This window comes from Garra rufa, chromosome 9 (genome assembly GCF_049309525.1).
Source record: "Garra rufa chromosome 9, GarRuf1.0, whole genome shotgun sequence".
NCBI lineage: Eukaryota > Metazoa > Chordata > Actinopteri > Cypriniformes > Cyprinidae > Garra > Garra rufa.
In genome coordinates, this window is record NC_133369.1 from 22,556,424 (window position 1) to 22,576,644 (window position 20,221).

A 20,221-nucleotide genomic window follows, 5' to 3' on the forward strand; every position below is an offset into this window, starting at 1 on the left:
CCTTAGAATGTTTATTTTTGGGTGAACTATCTCTTTAAATGTCACTTTAATAACTATGCAGCTGTTAAAAACATATAAGTAAACTGTAAAAGTATATATATAATTCTAGGAAATCTAGGAAGTTGAAGGAGAGGATGTCTGCACAGAATAAAACTTAAAGGTCTGACAATTATAACTTTGATCTTGTGGAATAACTGGGGCTCACAAAAAACTATATAAATTTACTATACGCCATAAAACTCACTGTGTGACTGAAAGGTATAACGAAACCGCAGAAATCTTTGAAGTCTTGTAAGATTCTGTTTCATTCATTCAAGTCTAAAAGTCTTATTAAATGCTAAATCTTGAGTCAGGAAATGTAATACCTTGATTCCTGAACCTACATTTTTATCCTGAGAGAATCAGAATCCAAGCAATATAAAATGAACTTCAAATTATTTATGAAGTAGAAAAAGAACAATACTAAAGACTAAATTCTATAGTTTATATATCAAAACTTTGGAGTCAGAAATGAACTTTTGTTCAACAAGGACACACTAAATTGTTAAGAAGTGATTATATTGTATATAGTGTATATATTTAAAAATTATAAGTATAAATGTATATTAGCGTATTAGAATGATTTCTGAAGGATCATGTGAATAATGGTGCTAAAAATTCAGCTTTGCCATCACATGAATAGTTTACATTTTAAAATGTATCAGTTATTTTAAATTGTAATTAAATTTCACAATATTACAGTTTTACTCTATTTTTGATAAAAATTAATTCAGCCTTGGTGAGTGTAAGAGATTTTTAACATCTTTACCAACCACATACTTTTGAACAGTATTGTATATTATTTGAAGTTTTTATAATTAAAAATTACATAAATTACTTTCAAAAAGTAAAAAAACAAAAAGCCATTATTACCAACCATCAGAGCCATGTGTCATACACACACAACTTAAATAGACTTGAAAGACAAAACAATCTTTCTTGCTGCATGACACCTGGCTTCTATCTTTGTATCTGTAGTTTTCTCTCCCCCTTCTCTGTCTTTCACTCTTATTCTGTCTCAAGGTGAAAAATCAGAGTGGGCAGAGGAACATGTGGCTAACATTAGTCACCAGAAAATGTTTCTATCCTCCAGAGACGCACATACCGAAACAGATAAGACACACACCACTAATGCATTCATACAGCACACACAATTAAGTGCAAACATATTACATGTGCATGCTCACATGTGCAGGCAAACACACACATACACACCCTAGACTCACCCTCCTGTTTGACCTAACCTTGCTCTGAGCTATGGAGAGACTTAGGGTTCAGTGATTAAATCCTCAGGGAAATATCCCTCCTCTGAGAGCAGCCTGGCAGTCATCTCAACACCCCAAAACTAACACGTGCACATTAAACCTCCCTGTGCGTATGTGTGAGTAACATCACAGTGAGGAGTGTTATTATAACAAATACACTTCACCCCTATGCTCAACAGAACATGGCCAAGGACATGCAAACCAAGTGGGGAGTTCTGTTAAATACACAATGTAATGATATGCAAAACTTCAAAATCGACAGGTTACATGTTCTTAAAGGGATAGTTCTCCCAAAAATGAAAATTACCCCTTCATTTACTCACCCTCAAGCCATCCTAGGTGTATATGACTTGCTTTTTCCAGACGAATACAATCTGAGCTATATTAAAACATGTCCTGGCTCTTCCAAGCTTTATAATGGCAGTGAATGGTTGTTGAGATTTTGGAGGAAAATAAAGCGCATCCATCCATCATAAAAAGTACTCCACAGAGCAGAAAAATGTCAGTGGATTTCCATATAAGCCAAGAGGAGACTGGTTTTCCTTTGCTGTAAACAAAGCTTGGTTCTTGTGAGACTAGCATATTCTCTGCCAAGCACAGTCTCTTTTGAAAGTGCGTTTGACAGTTAGAGAAAGCTTGAGATTATGATTTATAAAGACTTAAATATGGATATATTATTACCCAAATGCATTGATTTACTTCAGGAGGCCTTTATTAACCCACCCGGACCTGGATGGATGCACTTTATTGAACTTCAAAATCTCAACAGCCATTCATTGCCATTATAAAGTTTGGAAGAGCTATGACATTTTTAATATAACTTCTATTGTATTAATTTGAAAAATAAATAAATAAATAAATAAATAAATAAAATAAAGTCATATACACCATTTTCAAGGATGGCTTGAAAGTGAGTAAATCATGGGGTAATTTTCATTTTTGGGTAAACTATCCCTTTAGGAAAGATTTTTTTAGAATTTATACACTACCAGCCAAAAGTTTTTGAACAGTAAGATTTTAAATGTTTATTAAAGTATTCTCTTCTGCTCACCAAGCCTGCATTTATTTGATCTAAAATACAGCAAAAGCAGTAATATTGTAATATATTTAAAATAACTGCTTTCTATTTTAATATAATTTTAAAATGTAATTTATTCCTGTGATTAAAGCTTAATTTCCAGCATCATTTCTCCAGTATTCAGTGTCACATAATTCTTCAGAAATCATTCTAATATGCTGATTTGCTGTTCAAGAAACATTTTTATTATTATTATCAATATTTAAAACAGTTGAGTACATTTTTGTCAGGATTCTTTGATGACAGAATGATCCAAAGATCTGCATTTATCTGAAATAAAAAGTTTTTGTAACATTATACTTTATACCATTCAAAAGCCTGGAGTCAGTATAATATTTTTTTGGTTAAATAAATTAGAAATTAGAAATTAATACTTTTATTTAGCAAGGATGCTTTAAATTAATCAAAAGTGATAAATACTGCTTTTCTGAACTTTCTATTCATCAAAGAGACCTGAAAAAAATCTTCTCAGCTGTTTTTAACATAAATGTTTTTTTTTGAGCAGCAAATCAGAATATTAGAATGATTTCTGAAGGACCATGTGACTGGAGTAATGACGCTAAAAAAATCAGCTTTGAAATCACAGGAATAAATTACACTTTAAAATATATTTAACTTTTTAGTTTAGAATTTGTACTGTTTTTCCTGTACTTTGAATCAAATAAATGCAGGCTTTGTGAGCAGAAGAGACTTCTTTAAAACATTAAACATGGCTACTCGTGTACTACTTGGGTATTTGATGATTAGACCATTATGACCCATCTCTAATAATAGCAAAACAGATGACCAAAAAATGAGAGAACCTACTCCCACCCCCAATATTTTCCAAAATAGTAATTTTTCTCTACATACACCCACACGTAGACAAACAGAGCTCTTTAGGTATGCCATCCATTTTCTGTGACCCATCCAAGGACATCTTATCAACACTCAGCTTCCTGTTCTGAAGCCCTCACTCTTTAACGACCAACATTTGGGGCCCTTGCTTACAAAATGACCCCCTAAAACATACATCAAAGTGACACACCACTTACCATGTTCACACACACACATAGAAGTGAGTAGTTGCGAGAGGTCTTTAAATTAAATTACAAGTTAAGGTACCAGAAATGTTAGCCAGCAATGTGTTCAGCTTCTCAGATGCACATACTTATTCACTTAATAAATTTATGACCAGTGGGAGAGTAAGGACTTCGGTGTTGACAATGATTTGGCCAGAAATGTGTATAATTGTGTGTGTGAGTCAAAAATAATCGCTGTGAGAATACATTGTGCTTACTTGACGACTAAAGAAGCTACTTGCAGATTTGTAATTGGCATACAGGTGAAATGAAGGGTGATATTTACTGTACCTGTGTATCTGCAACTCAAAGCCAATGGTAGGAGGGGCATCTTCCAATCTCTGTACAGAAAACCGTAAACCAACCGACAACTAGAGCCAGAGAGAGAGAGAGAGAAAGAAGAAAGGAAAAAACATGAAGACATCAAAAGCTTAAGGGACATCTGTAAGTGCTCAGTAAAACAGAATAGAGCTCTACCCCCAGTGTCTCATACAGGAAAAACCCACCACAATTAACACTGTGCTGTCTTACATGCTGGGGGGAGGAGCGTGGGGTCTGTCTGGATAGTCTCACTGCAAATGACTGAACTAGAAGTATTATACGTCTACTCAACATGTCTAAATCAATGAAATATCAACCTGATTCAAAATTATTTTATAAGTTTACCAAATGTTAATTCATACGACACCGAACACGTTTTTTGCACTCAAAAAACAGTTTATGATGTTAAAGTACAGCTCATTATTCTTTTCCATTAGCCATCATATTAGCTATTGTTTGTTGAACATATTGAAACCTTAAAGAGATGGTTCACCCAAAAATGAAAATTCTGTCATTAATTACTCACCCTCATGTCATTCTAAACCCATAAGACCTTCGGTCATCTTCGGAACTCAAATTGAGATTTTTTTGATAAAATCCGAGAGCTTTCTGACCCTGCATAGATGGCAACGCAACTGACACATTCAAGGCCCGGAAAGGTAGTAAGGTCATCATTAAAATAGTCCATATAACATCAGTGGTTAAACTGTAATGTTATAAAGCTTTGAGAATACTTTTGTGCGCAAAGAAAACAAAAATAACCACTCTATTCAACAACAAACCTTCATAACATTACGTCGATATGACGGCGTTTTAGTGCCACGTTAAAAAATGAAAAAAAATCAAAGATTACAAGATTAAAATCATAATATTTCAAGAATAAAGCCAAAATTATGAGAATAAAGTCGAAATATTACAAGAATAAAGTCAAAATATTATGAGAATAAAGTCAGAATGTACCAAGAATAAAGTCAAAATTTTTCAACAATAAAGTCACAATTACAAGAATAAAGTCGAAGTGTTTAGAGAATAAAGTCAAAAGTGCAAGAACATTCCAAAGTCTCAGCTTTCAAAATCCATAACTATTACAATAATGTGTTTTTCACGCTCTTTAATGTGACATGACAGATCGCTGTATTCATCTTAGTTTAAGTGGCATGTGAATCAGTCATCTTTAAGATTACAATGAGAAATTAGGCTATACTGTTTTTTTTTTCATTCCTTCTGATGTTCCTTCACGTTTACATTAGCCGCTTTTCCACTATCGGGCCGAACCGTTCTCAATGCTTAACCGTTCTGTTCCGTGCCGATCCGGGCCAGTCAGCACGGATACGGTTTGATTTTCCACTGTGGTGCAGATAACGGAACTCTTTGGAATGTAAATACAAATGCGTCAGTCCTTAACTTTTGTTAATGCCCTTCTCTGAAAGACACTGCGCTATAATTTTAAAAACTTTTTCGTTTCTCTTTGCACCCTCCAGTTGTTGTTGAATTTTTCTTTCTGCCCAAATATCAATATTAGAGTAAATGTTTCATCCACAGACCAAAGTGTCTCAGCCATTTTTATTTATATTTACCGTATCTGTTTACTGCGCTTCCGCTTAGCCATAGAGAAACAGGCAACAGAGTGGCGACGTCATGCACACGCATTTTACCAGCCCAGCTCAGCACGGTTGTCTAACCGTGCCGAGAATTCCGGGCCGAGAACGGTTTGGAATCGCGCCGTGCCGTACCAGGCTCAGGTGGAAACACAACTGGAACTGTACCCGACCGTTCTAAGAACGGTTCGGCTCGATAGTGGAAAAGCGGCTATTGTGTTATAAACTTGAAATAAAGAGGAAAAAACACATTTATAATTTGCATTTCATAAAACTGAGAGAATTTGAATGCTGAGCTGTTACATTAAATGCAACAAAGCACAAAATAATTGCAATAACTGGGTGTCTGGCATGCTACAAACAATGAATGGAAAGAGGTTGAATATTATTTCCAATCATTTATTGTATTATACCATGAATAAAACAGCTTGTGAATAGTCACTTATATACTGCAGAAAGGACAACAATATAACTTATGTTAGAGTCTTGTTGTTTTTCATTAAATACATGTAAGGAATAAAAGATTGGACACCACAGACGTTTTTGCGGAGTAGATAGTGGAATTTTCACAAAGAAAACCATATAATTTAATGAAACGAATGTCTCATTGTAACTGAAAAGACAGCAATCTGTCCCGCCACATTAAAGAGTGTGAAAAACACATTATTGCAAGACAAATTGTTTGTATTTCGCTACGAAGGTGAGACTTTGTTTTATATTAAAAGTACCAAAGGCACAAAGCTTATTGCTATGTGAAAGCCGGCACAAGGCCATGGGAACCAGATGAGTCCTCCCCAATTTGACTTTGTTGCAATATGGAACTCTTGCATTATTATTGACATTTTACTTTATTATTTTAATACTGTAAGGTTGCTTTGACACAACTTGTATTGTAAAAAGTGCTGTATAAATAAATCTTGACTTGATATGGTGGCTGGTGCACTACAAATAGGCCTCGTGAATGCAAACGAAGACTTGAAATATTATTATTTCCAAGCATACTGTCACTGCGAGTGACACACATGGTATGATTTCTGATAATAATCCCACATATATTCAAATAAATTCCAGTGCTCAACTTCTCCTGGTGCTCCCAATCCAGGCATTTGCATGCGTAGGCTATAATCTCAGAATATTTCAACTTTAATTGCTACAGTTTAATTCTCGTAATTTTGACTTTATTCTCAAAACATTTTGACTTTATTTTCTGTCGTACGTCTGAACCACTGAAGTTGCATGGACTATTTTACCGATGTCCTTACTGGCTTTCTGGATACTGAACATGTCAGTTGCGTTGCCATCTATGCAGGGTCAGAAAGCTCTTGGATTTTATTTAATTTATGTTCTGAAAATGAACAAAGGTATTACGGGTTTGGAATGACATGAGGGTGAGTAATTAACGACAGAATTAAAATTTTTGGGTGAACTATCCCTTTACCGCAAAGTGTTACCAATGTATTTATATAATTGCGATTTTCCCTTATATACTGTCACAAAGTCTGCCAGTTTTAAAAAAAACAAGTCTTTATAAAGCCATTTTCCTCTGATTTATATCTTTTGTTGTGTTTCTGCTCTGCTGAACAAAGTCTAAACACTGGAATCTTCATTCACAAACAAATAGTAAAATTTCACTAATCATCTTTTTCTCGTTGGCTGTAACTGTGTCCATATGGTGTAGTTCATTAGAAGAAGTCTGATAATGGCTGCTGGGATGGATAATGAAGGCCAGTCCTTTAGCTAAAGGCTATGTGCTAACTCTGGAGCCCCATAAATGAGCTCCCCGAGGCGGAAACTCTCCTTACTACAAAGCCCCCTCATAACAGACGGGTGAGAGTAACAAGTGCTGTTAAACTTTAAAGAGGGAACTGGCCACGGAGCCTATTTTTGTGGTCTCGCGTCGTTTTTTGAAACCCAGAGAGTTGGTAAATCACAAACGAAGATCACGTCTTTGCAACTTCATGCATGTGTTGAGAAATAAGACTTCATCTCTGAGTTTACAAGGGCTGGTTCATATGTTTCTGTGGCAACAGTAATCATCTAATTACACTAATGAGACAATAACTCTTAATCGAAAGTTTTAATGAAACTCAGAACAGATCCTAGCGTAAAACATGGGAAAATTGTACAAGTTCCTCAAGTGCGTTTGATTAGACGTATTTCACAACGTAGGAATGAAATGTAGGATGCAGTTTCCACAAACACACACATCAAAAGCGCTGTGTTGGAATACATATGCGCAATGGTATTTTTTCAGATGGATTACAGATTGACTAAGTAAAGCCGGACAGAGTGCATCCAGAAAGCATGAAAACGCCTGGATTGTGATTAAAAACAAAGAACAGCGTAAGCCAAAAAATAGGCCTGTCAGTTTATTATTTACAATGTCATCAGAAGTGTATCACTCCTACAATATCAGCCCACTTTCTCAAGAAATAATATATTGCTTCACGACGATGGGAAATCCCTCTATTCGAGGTATTGTGGATAGAGACCAAAGTCATTAACCATTGCCAAGTTCTGTGATTCTACATCACCCCAATGTGACATTAGCTTAAATGGGTAGGAGTCAGCAAAACAATAAACTCATTCAGTGCGTTTCATTTTACAGACCATGAAACTCCTTTCTTCATTGAGTACCACGGTGAGAGCAATAGATGGGGCGAGTCACGTCGGATTTGTATGAATTATGGCTCACAAAAGACATTTACACTGTTGTTTCAAAACTACTGGTGAATTTAATACATTTTCGTTAGAAAAGATGATTCACATTACTGAGTCTGATGGTTTATTTGGTTTATTAAAATTAAGAGCCAAAAGACCCAAAGCGTTATAGGCAGCACTTCTGATGATTTCCTGTCTTTACTTACAGTTGAGGTCAAACGTTTACATACGCCTTGCAAAATCTCCAAAATGGTATTTATTTTACCAAAATAGGATGGATCACACAAAATGAAAGTTATTTTTTATTTAGTACTGACCTGAATCAGATATTTTACATTAAAGACAAAGTCCACAAGATAAAAAATTAGTAAAAAAAAAAAAAACCCTATTCAAAAGTTTACGTACACTTGATTCTTAATACTGTGTTGTTACCTGAATGATCCACAGCTGTTTTTTTTGTGTGTGATAGTTGTTCATGAGTCCCTTGTTTGTCCTGAACAGTTAAACTGCCTGATATTCTTCAGAAAAATCCTTCAGGTCCCACAAAGTCCCACAAATGTATTTAAACCCCTTCCAACAATGACTGTATGACTTTGAGATCCATCTTTTCACACTGAGGACAACTGAGGGACTAATATACAACTATTACAGAAGATTAAAATGCCCACTAATGCTCCAGAAGGACAAATTATGGATTAAGAACCAGGGGTGTAAACATTTAAACAGAAAGATATTTTGCTTATTTTTCTTATTTTGCCTAAATATCATATTTTTTTCCATTTAGTACTGTCCATTAGAAGCTACAAAAGATACTTACATATTTACCAGAAGGCGCAATAAATTATATTTACCCTGATCTTCAAATTCTAAAAGTTTTCACCCCCAGCTCTTAATGCACGTTTTTTCCTCCTGGAGCAACAATGCGTTTGAACCTTCTGTAACAGTTGCATATGAGTCCCTCAGTTGTCCTCAGTGTGAAAAGATCTCAAAAAGGATCTCAAAATCATACAGTCATTGTTGGAAAGAGTTCAAATACACAAAAATGCTGAAAAACCAAAGAATTTGTGAGACCTGAAGGATTTTTCTGAACAACTATTACTGTGGATCATTCAGGTAACAACACATTATTAAGTATTATTATTTAGTAATTTTTATAATTTCAACTACTATTTTCTTGTGTAATTGTCTTTCATGTGAAATATCTTTTTCGGGTCAGTACTAAATAAAAAATAACATGCATTTTGTATGATCCCTCTTATTTTGGTAAAATAATTAACGATTTGAAAGGTGAATGTAACTTTTGACCTGAACTGTAACTGTCCTATTTAATAAAGGCAGCAAATGCCAAGAAATATAACTTAATACTAATTATATGTATCATCAATAAATAAAAAAAGATAACAAATGTTTGCTTCTACTTCAGAGAACCGGACTATTAAAAAACTGCTGTTCCTGTGGCACTTATACTGTTTGAGGTGGTGTGACTAACATGTTTTGTGCACATTGGTCTTGTGATGCCCTATTTGTGATGAATGAGCTGCACCACTTCCATTTTATGGGGTATGAGAGGATAGTTTGGAACGTTTTGAAAAAAAAAAAAACAAACAGAAAAAGCAGTGAATTTGATCACAGGCTACATGCTGATTCCATGTGTGGTGACGCCAACATGTGTGTTTTGTGAGTGTGAGTTCATGACGCGTTTCTCATTTTGCTTGTTGCATGTTAAGTGGGGGATCTGCGGCCTTGTCACCCTCCTCTGCTGGTGCCATGATAATTTGGCCCATGTGGGTTTAACCCTGGAGGCTCCATGACGAAGCCTGTCACCATGGCAACGCCCCCTCTTTCCAAATCTGGAACATGTTAACCGGTCACAGCACCAAACAACTCGCTTTCTCTTCTTTTGTGTTCCACAGAAGAAAGTAAGTCACACAGGTTTGGAATGACAGAAGGGTGAGCAAATGACAGAACTTGCATTTTTGGGTTTTAATGACTGTTTCCAAACAGGTTTTTCAACAAACCCTTTGTAACCTACCCCATCAGCCATTTTTCAGAAAAACTAGTCAATGCTAATGCTAACCATGCTAAAAATGGAACAAATGAGAATGGATCTATCTGTCACTTACACTACCAGTCAACAGGTTTTGAACAGTAAATGTGTAATGTTTTTTAAGAAGTCTCTTCTGCTCACCAAGTCTGCATTTATTTGATCCAAGTACAGCAAAAACAGTAACATTTTGAAATATTTTTTACTATTTAAAATAACTGTTTTCTATTTAAATATATTTTAAAATGTAATTTATTCCTGTGATTTCAAAGCTGAGTTTTTAACATTAAAATAACAGTCAAAATATAAAAAATGTAATATTATTAGAAACCACAATAGTATGATATTAAAATTGTTTAATAAAATAAATCTATGGAGTTAGAATTGTTGCTTAATTCCAAATAAATACATTATGATACACAAATAAATGTAAAGCGATTGACAAAAACCAAGCATAATCACAAAATAAATAAAATCTTAAGAGTTCCAAAAACATGAATTATATTCACAAGTAAAAAAAAATTGAATTGCAAATAAAAAACATACTCACGAATATTTTTTTTATTATACAAACACAACTTTGCCCGGCATTTATATGTGAATCGCGTACTGTGCATTTGTAGATCGCTGCGCGTATTTGTGAATTTTGAAACATTTCAAGCGTCAAGACGCAAACTAATCCACAAATGGATGGACTCCACCCACTTTCTACTTAAGCCAATCAGATACCGGCCACGTGGGGCTGACCAATTGTTGCACATTCTCGCTCCAACCAATCACGTTTTTACGGTGACCGTAAGGTCACTTATGTTTGTCGTGGCCACGACATTTAAACTTGTGAGAACATGATATTATGTCGTGGCCAAAAGATATTAATTCGTGGGAACCTCATGTACATGTAGTCTTGTTCTCCTTTGTTTTGCACCGTTTGTCATTTGGTTTCTCCCTCTGTCTTCCCCCGTCTGTTTGTGATCATTTGGTTTAGTCCTTGTTTAATCATTATCTGTATCACCTGTGTGTCATGATTAGTTTGCCTTTATAAGTCTGTCTTTGAGTTTATTCCTTTGTCGGTCATTGAATGTGATATGTGTGTGGCATTCTCCTGTTTTCCCTTTTGAAGTTCACTATTAAAAGTACTTATTATTTGAGAACGTCTCCAGTCTCGTCGAACCAGCACAGTCTCTGACAATATGTTACATATGTTATATATTATATGTATTATTAGTCATATTCGTTATTTTCCCCTTCATTTCGATCTCTTTACTTAACGTTCTGAATGTAGGTTCTATGACTGGGATATTTACTGGAATGCAGTTCAAAGGTTGAATTTAATATATATTGTATTTTATTTAGTCTAATTAATAGACAAATATAGTGTTTCAGTGAAGAGTATATTATTCACGTAGTTTCGTTTGGAAATCATTTATCGTCACACAGTAAAATAGGCCTACATTCCTTCTATTAACTGATCCTCTTTTTTCCGTATTTGTATTATTATTATCGTCATCATTATTATAATTATTACTATTGTTATTAGCCTATTATTATGTATATATTTTTATATTTTTGTTTATATTCGTTTCCCCCTTAATTTTGATTTCTTAACGTTCTATATGGAAATGATACTGTAAATGCTTGACATGCTATATGACTGAGTTTTACTGGAATGTAGTTTAAAGGTTGAATTGAACATATATTTTATTTTGTTTTGTCTAATAAATAGACTAGATTATATAATACTATACTGTTTTACTGAGGAATGAATCATTCACGTATAGTTTCATTTGTAAATGAAAACATGCTCATTTATGGTCACACACGGGCATAAATACAATCATAAAGTCATATAGCACATGTCAAGCATTTCACAGTATAATTTCCATATAGAACGTTAACAGATCAAAATTAAGGGGGGAAACGAATATAAACGAAAATAAAAATATATACAATAATAACAGGCTAATAATAATAGTATGATAATAATAATGATGACGATAATAATACAAATACGGAAAAAAGACGCAGTTAATAGAAGGAATGTAGGCCTATTTTACTGTGTGACTGTGTAAATGATTTCCAAATGAAACTACGTGAATAATTCACTCTTCACTGAAACACTATATTTGTCTGTTAATTAGACTAAATAAAATACAATATATGTTAAATTCAACCTTTGAACTGCATTCCAGTAAATATCCCAGTCATAGAACCTACATTCAGAACGTTAAGTAAAGAGATCGAAATGAAGGGGAAAATAACGACGTACAACATATAACATAATATCACGTTCCCACGAGTTAAATGTAGTGGCCAAGACAAACATAAGTGAACCGAAGGTGTCCCCTTACGGTCACCGTAAAAACGTGATTGGTTGGAGCGAGAACGTGCAACGATTGGTCAGCCCCACGTGGCCGGTATCTGATTGGCTCAAGTAGAAAGTGGGTGGAGTCCATCCATTTGTGGATCAGTTTGCGTCTTGACGCTTGAAATGTTTCAAAATTCACAAATATGCGCAGCGATCTACAAATGCACAGAGAGCAATCCACAAATACATGCAGCGATCTACAAATGCACAGTACGCGATTCACATATAAATGCCGGGCAAAGTTGTGTCTGTATAATAAAAAAAATATATTTGTGAGTATGTTTTTATTTGAAATTCAAATTTTTTTACTTGTGAATATAATTCATGTTTGTGGAACTCTAAGATTTATTTGTGGATCTCATTTTATTTATTTTGTGATTATGCTTGGTTTTTGTCAGTCGCTTTACATTTATTTGTGGATCATAATGTATTTATTTGGAATTAAGCAACAATTCTAACTCCATATAAATCATACTAAAATAACACTGGAAAATACAAGGTACAGTGTGAGCTCTTCTTCTGTAGCTTTGACACAAGAAAGTACTGTAACAACAAAAATATTCTGTTTTTGACTCACTTTTACATGATGATACTCAGAATGAATCTACAAGCTCTTTTCCAAACCCACAATCCACCGCTATGTCAGGCCAACTGGACATAAAGACATAGACCTCTAAGTATCCAGCCAACTGTCTGCACACACACTGACTAATACCATTTTAAAACCACAGGTTCATATTGCACACCCATCAGCAGGTAATATTTTGCCTATTCAGTTGTGATGCTCTGATTTATATTTTATGAGCAACGTAATCTTTTAACCTGCTGTAGTAAACACAGTCATAAACCTCTGCCCTGCCTACGCTCTCAGCGAGCTGGCATTACTCGAGCCAAAGCATTTACCAGCTATGCATCAAATTACAGACAAATTACGTTTCAATTGCTTTAACAAGCGCTGCAATCCAAACAAACAGAAAAGGAGAGGAGTAAACGGGCTAATAAAGATGCAGGTATGTGTGTCAGATACACTGTAGAAATAAATGCTCAGAAGTAAATAAAATAGTAAACAGGACTTGTTTATTGGCATCTGTGGTTCCTAAAACAGTTTTACCGTTTATTGCACTTTGTTATTCTAAACGTTATTTCCTTACAGCGGCTAATGAACTGGAAGTCTTGCACATCTATTATCATCCCGGTTTTGTTTTCAGCAAATCAGTTTAAGCGAATGCAGATAATGCGATTAATATTCATGAACCCAGCAACTCATTGATCCTTAGTACATTTTATATTGTTATTAATAGCAGAATTTGGAAAAAAAGAATAAAAATAATCATAATTGTCATTCTAATATGCTGATTTATTATCAATGTTGGAAACAGTTGTGCTGCTTAATATTTTTTTTATTTAATTTGATGAATAAACAGTTACAAAAGAACAGCATTTATTCAAAAAAGAACTCTTTTCTAACAATGTAAGTCTTTACTATATCTTTTTTAAAATCAATTTAACACATCCTTGGTGAATAAAAGTATTTATCTTTTTCAAAGAAAGAAAGAAAGAAAAAATGTACTGACCCAAACTTTGAATGGTAGTATATATTGTTACAAAAGATTTGTATTTTTAATAAATGCTGTTCTTTTTAGCATTTTATTATTTAAAGAATCCTGAAAAAAGGTTCCAAAAAACAAAAACATATATATTTCTATTTCTATTTCTATTTCTATTAAGCAGCACAACTGTTTTTCTGTTTTTAGCACTGATTATAAATCAGCATATTAGAATGATTTCTGAAAGATCTTGTGACACTGAAGACTGAAGTAATGCTAAAAATGCAATAAAATCAGCATGGAATCACAGGAATAAATTCTATTTTAAAGTATTTTAAAATAGAAAACTAATATTTTAAATTGTAATAACATTTCACAATATTACAGTTTTTTTTGTGTATTTGTAATGAAATAAACGCAGCCTTGATGAGCAGAAAAGATTAAAAAATTCTTCTACTAAACATTAAAAATCTTACTGATCACAAAGTATATACTATATATATATATATATATATATATATATATATATATATATATTATTCCCAAGGTGTGCTTAGAGGGTTGGTTTAAATATAATTTTGTCACTTTACATCTTATATTTTGTTTATTATAATTAAAGATACAAAAATCAATATTTGTTGTTCAACAGTGGACATGTTGAAACCAATTTCCATGTGCAAAGTGAATTAAACGCTACATATTAATTCACAAAAAATGAAATACAAAATATAAAACCTCTTCACAAAGCTGACCATTGTTACTGTAACGCAAATTCATTATTTAACAGAATTTATATCCAGCCAACTAAAATACTTTAGATGCAACTAGCAATTTTTTAGTTGAAGAGACCTTGGCTTTTTCATAGTACGTTCCAAAATATATTACGTCTTGAAATGTGTCCAAATCACAAAATTTCTTCTACAACCGAAAGAATCCTTAACGCTGCATACATCAATTTAGGATAATGATACAGTATAATCTTCCCTACATTTAATGAAAGAGAAATGCTCAATATGGATGAAGCAGGAATGAAGAGGACTGGAGCATAATGAGCAGTTCCCCCTGAGGGCTTTGAGGAAATGGGAAACCGATGGAGAGAGAAAGAGAGAGGGAGAGACAGAGAGCCTTTTATAAATGTTATTAGGATGTCACCCTTGAGTTTACAAATGACTATTAGGTGAAATATCAAACAGCAACAACGTACATGAATATGTAATTCAAAATAATGAATAATCTGGCCTCTGGAATACAGCTTTATGTGTGTGTGTTTGTTTGTGTGTGTATGAGAGGGCAGGATGTTGTGTTGAGTGTGTGTTGAGTAAGTGTGACAGGTCAAGAGTGTGTTTTGTAACTGTTAGAACTGCATCCCAGGCTGAGATATTTGGGATGGCTGGAGACGGGTTGTCATGGTGACTAGTAAATAGATGGATAGTGTGTTTAGACTGAACCTCAAACTTTGTCCCAATGTGTTTACACTCTCCCTTCACACACTCACTCCATCATTCCACTTTTTCTCTCCACCCGCTGTTTTGTTTTCCAGACACTCATTAACAATGTTCAACATCAACCTGACAGACAAACGGGGAAGAAAGACAGTCTACACAATGAAAATTGCACAATGCACAAATGTGATATTAGGTAAAGATCATGTTCCATGAAGATATTTTGTAATTTTCCTACTGTAAATATCTTAAAACTTAATTTTTGATTAGTAATATGCATTGCTAAGAATTTAATTTGGATAGCTTTAAAGGAGATTTTCTCAATATTTCGATTTTTTTTTGCACCCTCAGATTCCAGATTTTCAAATAGTTGTATCTGCCAAATACTGTACTATTCTAACAAAATACGTCAATGGAAAGCTTATTTTATTAGCTTTCAGAATATGTATAAATTGTAATAATATTGTATAAAATGTTTTGTGGTCCAAGGTCACATATTAGTTACAAACCAATAAAATAGCTAGTTACTAGTTTTTTTTTTTTTTTATTGCTAATGATTTGAAATGTAAAAATGTTATAATACCTATAATTGTTGATGTGTTTTAGTGTTGGGTAACGATTAATCGCATCCAAAAAAAAAAAGAAAAGAAAAGTCTTTGTGTACATAATATATGTGTGTGTACTGTGTATATTTATATATGTATATATGTATATATAAATACACACACATGCATGGATATGTTTAAGAAAAATATGTTATGTTGAATATATTTATGTATAATATAAATATATACATGTAAATATTTTCAAAATATATACTGTATGTGTGTCTTTATATATACACACACACACATATATATTGCATAAACAAAAACTTATATTTACTTTTATTATATTAAATCATGATCAATCATTTGAGCAGCACTAGAAATGAGTAACTAGCAATGAGTAATATGTTACATTTTTTGAGTAACTAGCCCAGCACTGCACATAATAAACAAAAAATAATAATAATTCATTGTTTTGAGCACAAAATATGGTGAGGCTATGTTTAAAACAATGCATAAAATGCATTTTGTTTAGATTAAGTTTCGATTTTGTTTAAATTAAAATAAAGTTAAAAGATATACTCTTTATATCACAAATAAAAATATACTGTATCGCAGCCTTATTTATTTGATTAAAATTACAGTAAAACAGCTACATTGGTAAATATTATTATTAAATTACTTATTATAATATAATATAATATAATATAATAATGTAAAATGTTATTTCTTGTGAGGTCAAAGTTGAATTTTCAGCAGCCATTTATCCAGTCACGTGATCTTTCTGCAATACAATTTTAATATGCTGAACTGGTGCTCAATAATCAGTTGTGCTGCTTAATATTTTTGTGGTTATCAAGAATCTTTTGTAAAACTGAAGTAAAAATAAAGCAAGAAAAGTTTTTTTTTTTTTTTACATTGTAAAAATGCAGGAAGTTTACTGTGAGGGGTAGGGCTGGGTTAGTGGTAGGTTTAGATTAGAAAATGTATAACTGTATATAAAAACAACAGAAGTCTATGAAATGTCCCCATTTAGATGCTAAGTAAATGTGTGTGTGTGATGCATCTGTGGGTGTCTCATACAGGACTTGAAGTCTCAGCAAACTGACAGCGCTGATAAATATCTGGCTATTAAAGGGCAAACTGACCTTTTCTCACCTCTCTAAAATCCTCCTTCCTCTGTCCTGCTCATTTATGTTAATGCACTGAAGGATTCAAGCTCTCACTGAAAGCTAAGGCCCAAATATGCAATAGTACAACACAAACCCAATTTTATGTGATGACAAATGCAGCAAAATCCAATTCATAATGCAACTCAAGCAGGCACTGCCACAAAACATTGCATCTTTTAAGTCAATTTCTGTCATGGTGGCCGTATAAGGGTAATTGTTTGCAATGAAGACTGCAGAGCAAGTTAGTTAAGTTTAGACTTATAGTTAGACTGTTGACAGGTTTATTGTTTGCTATCTGAATGATAACACATCTGGTTTAATGGCTCAGACATTTGAAGGAAACTCTATCGCTCTCTTGAGGATTGAGGTTTGCTACCATCACTGTAATGCAAGAAAGCACATTATACAGCATTCGTCCATAAAGTAAGTATGTAGCACACACTTGCAAAGCGTTGGCCAAGCATTCCTGTCACTGTACTGCTATAAAGTACTATATGTTTCATTCATTCATTTTCAGATCAAACTGTAGACATTACATCATACTTAAACATTTCACTTACGTTTGTGTCAGCCACCATTGGGTTTCCCAGGTCACAAACCACAACTCTGGTATCATTCTCTGTTCTGTGCTCACAGTTCAGCCGCTGAAGATCCTGAGACAGAGAGAAGAAGAAGAAGAAAAAAAAAAGAGTATAATAGCTATTATTTAATGTATAATAGCAGCTGTGTGGAATACATGTCTAAGGAGCACAAACAGAAGCATAATGCACCCTCAGAACTTGAAAACAAGATGAATTATTTTAAGTATTAAATAAATTTAAAATAGTAAATTAAATAAGAAATAAAAATAAAAGTGTGAATAAAATAAAATAACATAAATAAAATTTATTTGATTTATAAAATAAAATTATTTGATTTCATAAATTATCTAAATAAGATAAATAAATAAAACAAAAAAAATAAATTAGGCGCATGACATCACTGAAAACAAAACCAGGCAATAATAAACCCAGTCAATAACTAGCATAAGCCAATTAAAGCTGGTCTCTGGAGGGTCAAGGGAGGGACGGAGGAAAGGAAACAAGAGAGAGAAAGTGCATGATGAATTTTCTGATAGTAATCACATCATATATCACTGAGGCCCTCCCCCTGTCATCTCGTCAACCCCCTACATCAGTCTCTCTTTTCCCCATCTCCCTCCTCTGGCAACCACTTCCTTTCCCCAAAACAGAGTCAAACCGTAACCAGTCTGCTCCCAGAAGAGCAGCTAATGTAGTTGTGCAAATTGCATTAAGAGGCACTCTTAAACACGTGCTGCAATTACCAGCTATACACTGCATCTGTTAAACTCATAACTGACAGACAGAGAGCAGTCAGATCTTTTGCGGTCAGTGCCACAGAGCGCCAGTGTCTCATGCGGGAAGAGACGGCGATGCATGAACGAGATGATGGAATGACTGAATGACAGCAGCAGATATGAATGAAGATAAGTGAATGCAGGACTTTATGAAATGAAATAAACAGTCTGTTAAAGCTCAGAAATGCATTACAGAGCACACCTAGACATGAGCCATGTTTTAAACTACGTTTAATAAGAAACCTTACTCTATAATTAGATCAACATTCACTGCATTCCTGGCTCATTACAACATCAAAGACACTGCAGCGCTCATGTTTGTGTTTTTAACTCGGAGTCAGAATGGATTACAGATTTAGTATTTTACCATGATGGATTTAAACCTATTTCGTAAATCTGATATTTCACAAGACCTGAGCTCACATTACACTGTGTCATGACCAGCTGCAGTACGATTAAGCGGCATCTTTGTCTTGAACGATACAGAATGGATAGAACGATAGACAAAACAAATGAACGACATATAGATTTGAACATCAGAACGATAGATAGACAGACAGATAGATAGATAGATAAAACATTAGAACAACAGAACGATAGATAGAATGATAGATCAATAGATTAGGGGTGTAAATCGGAGCCTTCAAGACGATTCGATACGATACCGATTTCTTAAGCCAACGATTCGATTATTTTCGATACTTCAGAATTCCCTGTGATACGATGCGATTCGATTCGATTCAATATTAGATATTTTTACATGATATCTATTAAGTTTCAAATAAATCAACAAAAATAGTAAATAATTTGCCTTTTATTGAGAATACAGAAACAGTATTCTATTCACATAATGTGTATGTTCCACTAAAGCAGTTGTGCTCAATGCACTGCAAATAGAACAGCAAATATAAGTTACTGCATCTAAGTGCAATCAGATAAATTGTAATAAGAAAAAAAAAAAAACTTATAGTGCAGGTCTACTATGGCCAATTAGCCTATTCACCGTTTTAAAAAAGTTTCTTTCATACAAAATTGGTTACATTTTGAAAATACAATTTTCATCTTATTAAGAGGTAATGGTCACACATCCTCTGCAGTAGATAAACTGCAAATAGAATACTACTCCACAAAATCAGTTCAAAATCATCGCTCTTGAAAGTCAGACAACAATGTGAGGTCTGTGAACATGAACAACATCATAGATGGACTGTGAAACGAAAGTAACGCGTGTGAAGAAGAAGACAGTGAGGTTAGTGCCACCCGCAGCTTAGGAGTAGGTAGTACGCTTAATACAACGGAGCCATAGACAGTAAAAGAAAGGTCGGAACGGATTCTAAAAATAGACAAGTGAACAAACAGGCGGCAAAATAAACACATTAATCGATATTCTTGCGGACGAATCGATGCATTGAATCGGCGGCTGCATAATCGATGCATCGATACGAATCGATTAATATTTACACCCCTACAATAGATATAACATTAGAACGATAGAACGACAGATAGACAGATCAATAGAACATTAGAACAACAGATAGATAGATAGATAGATAGATAGATAGATAGATAGATAGATAGATAGATAGATAGACTGACAGACAAACAAATAGAATGATATATATAATGATAGATAGAACAGCAGAGTGATAGAGCGATAGATAGAACAATAGAACAATAGAAAGAATGATAGATCGATAGATAGAATGATAGATTGATAGATAGA

The 20,221-nt window shown here is 33.8% G+C and overlaps 1 protein-coding gene across 1 annotated transcript in view; it reads right to left on the bottom strand.

Moving 5' to 3' along the window:
- LOC141343180 (integrin alpha-8-like) overlaps positions 1 to 20,221 on the bottom strand; it is an 86,498-nt gene that overhangs the window by 19,664 nt on the left and 46,613 nt on the right. Inside the window, exons 16-17 of the mRNA XM_073847782.1 lie at positions 17,702 to 17,794; positions 3,735 to 3,814 (exon numbers count right to left, since the gene is read on the bottom strand). Coding sequence (XP_073703883.1) covers positions 3,735 to 3,814; positions 17,702 to 17,794 — 173 coding nt within the window. The remainder of the gene's footprint in view (positions 1 to 3,734; positions 3,815 to 17,701; positions 17,795 to 20,221) is intronic.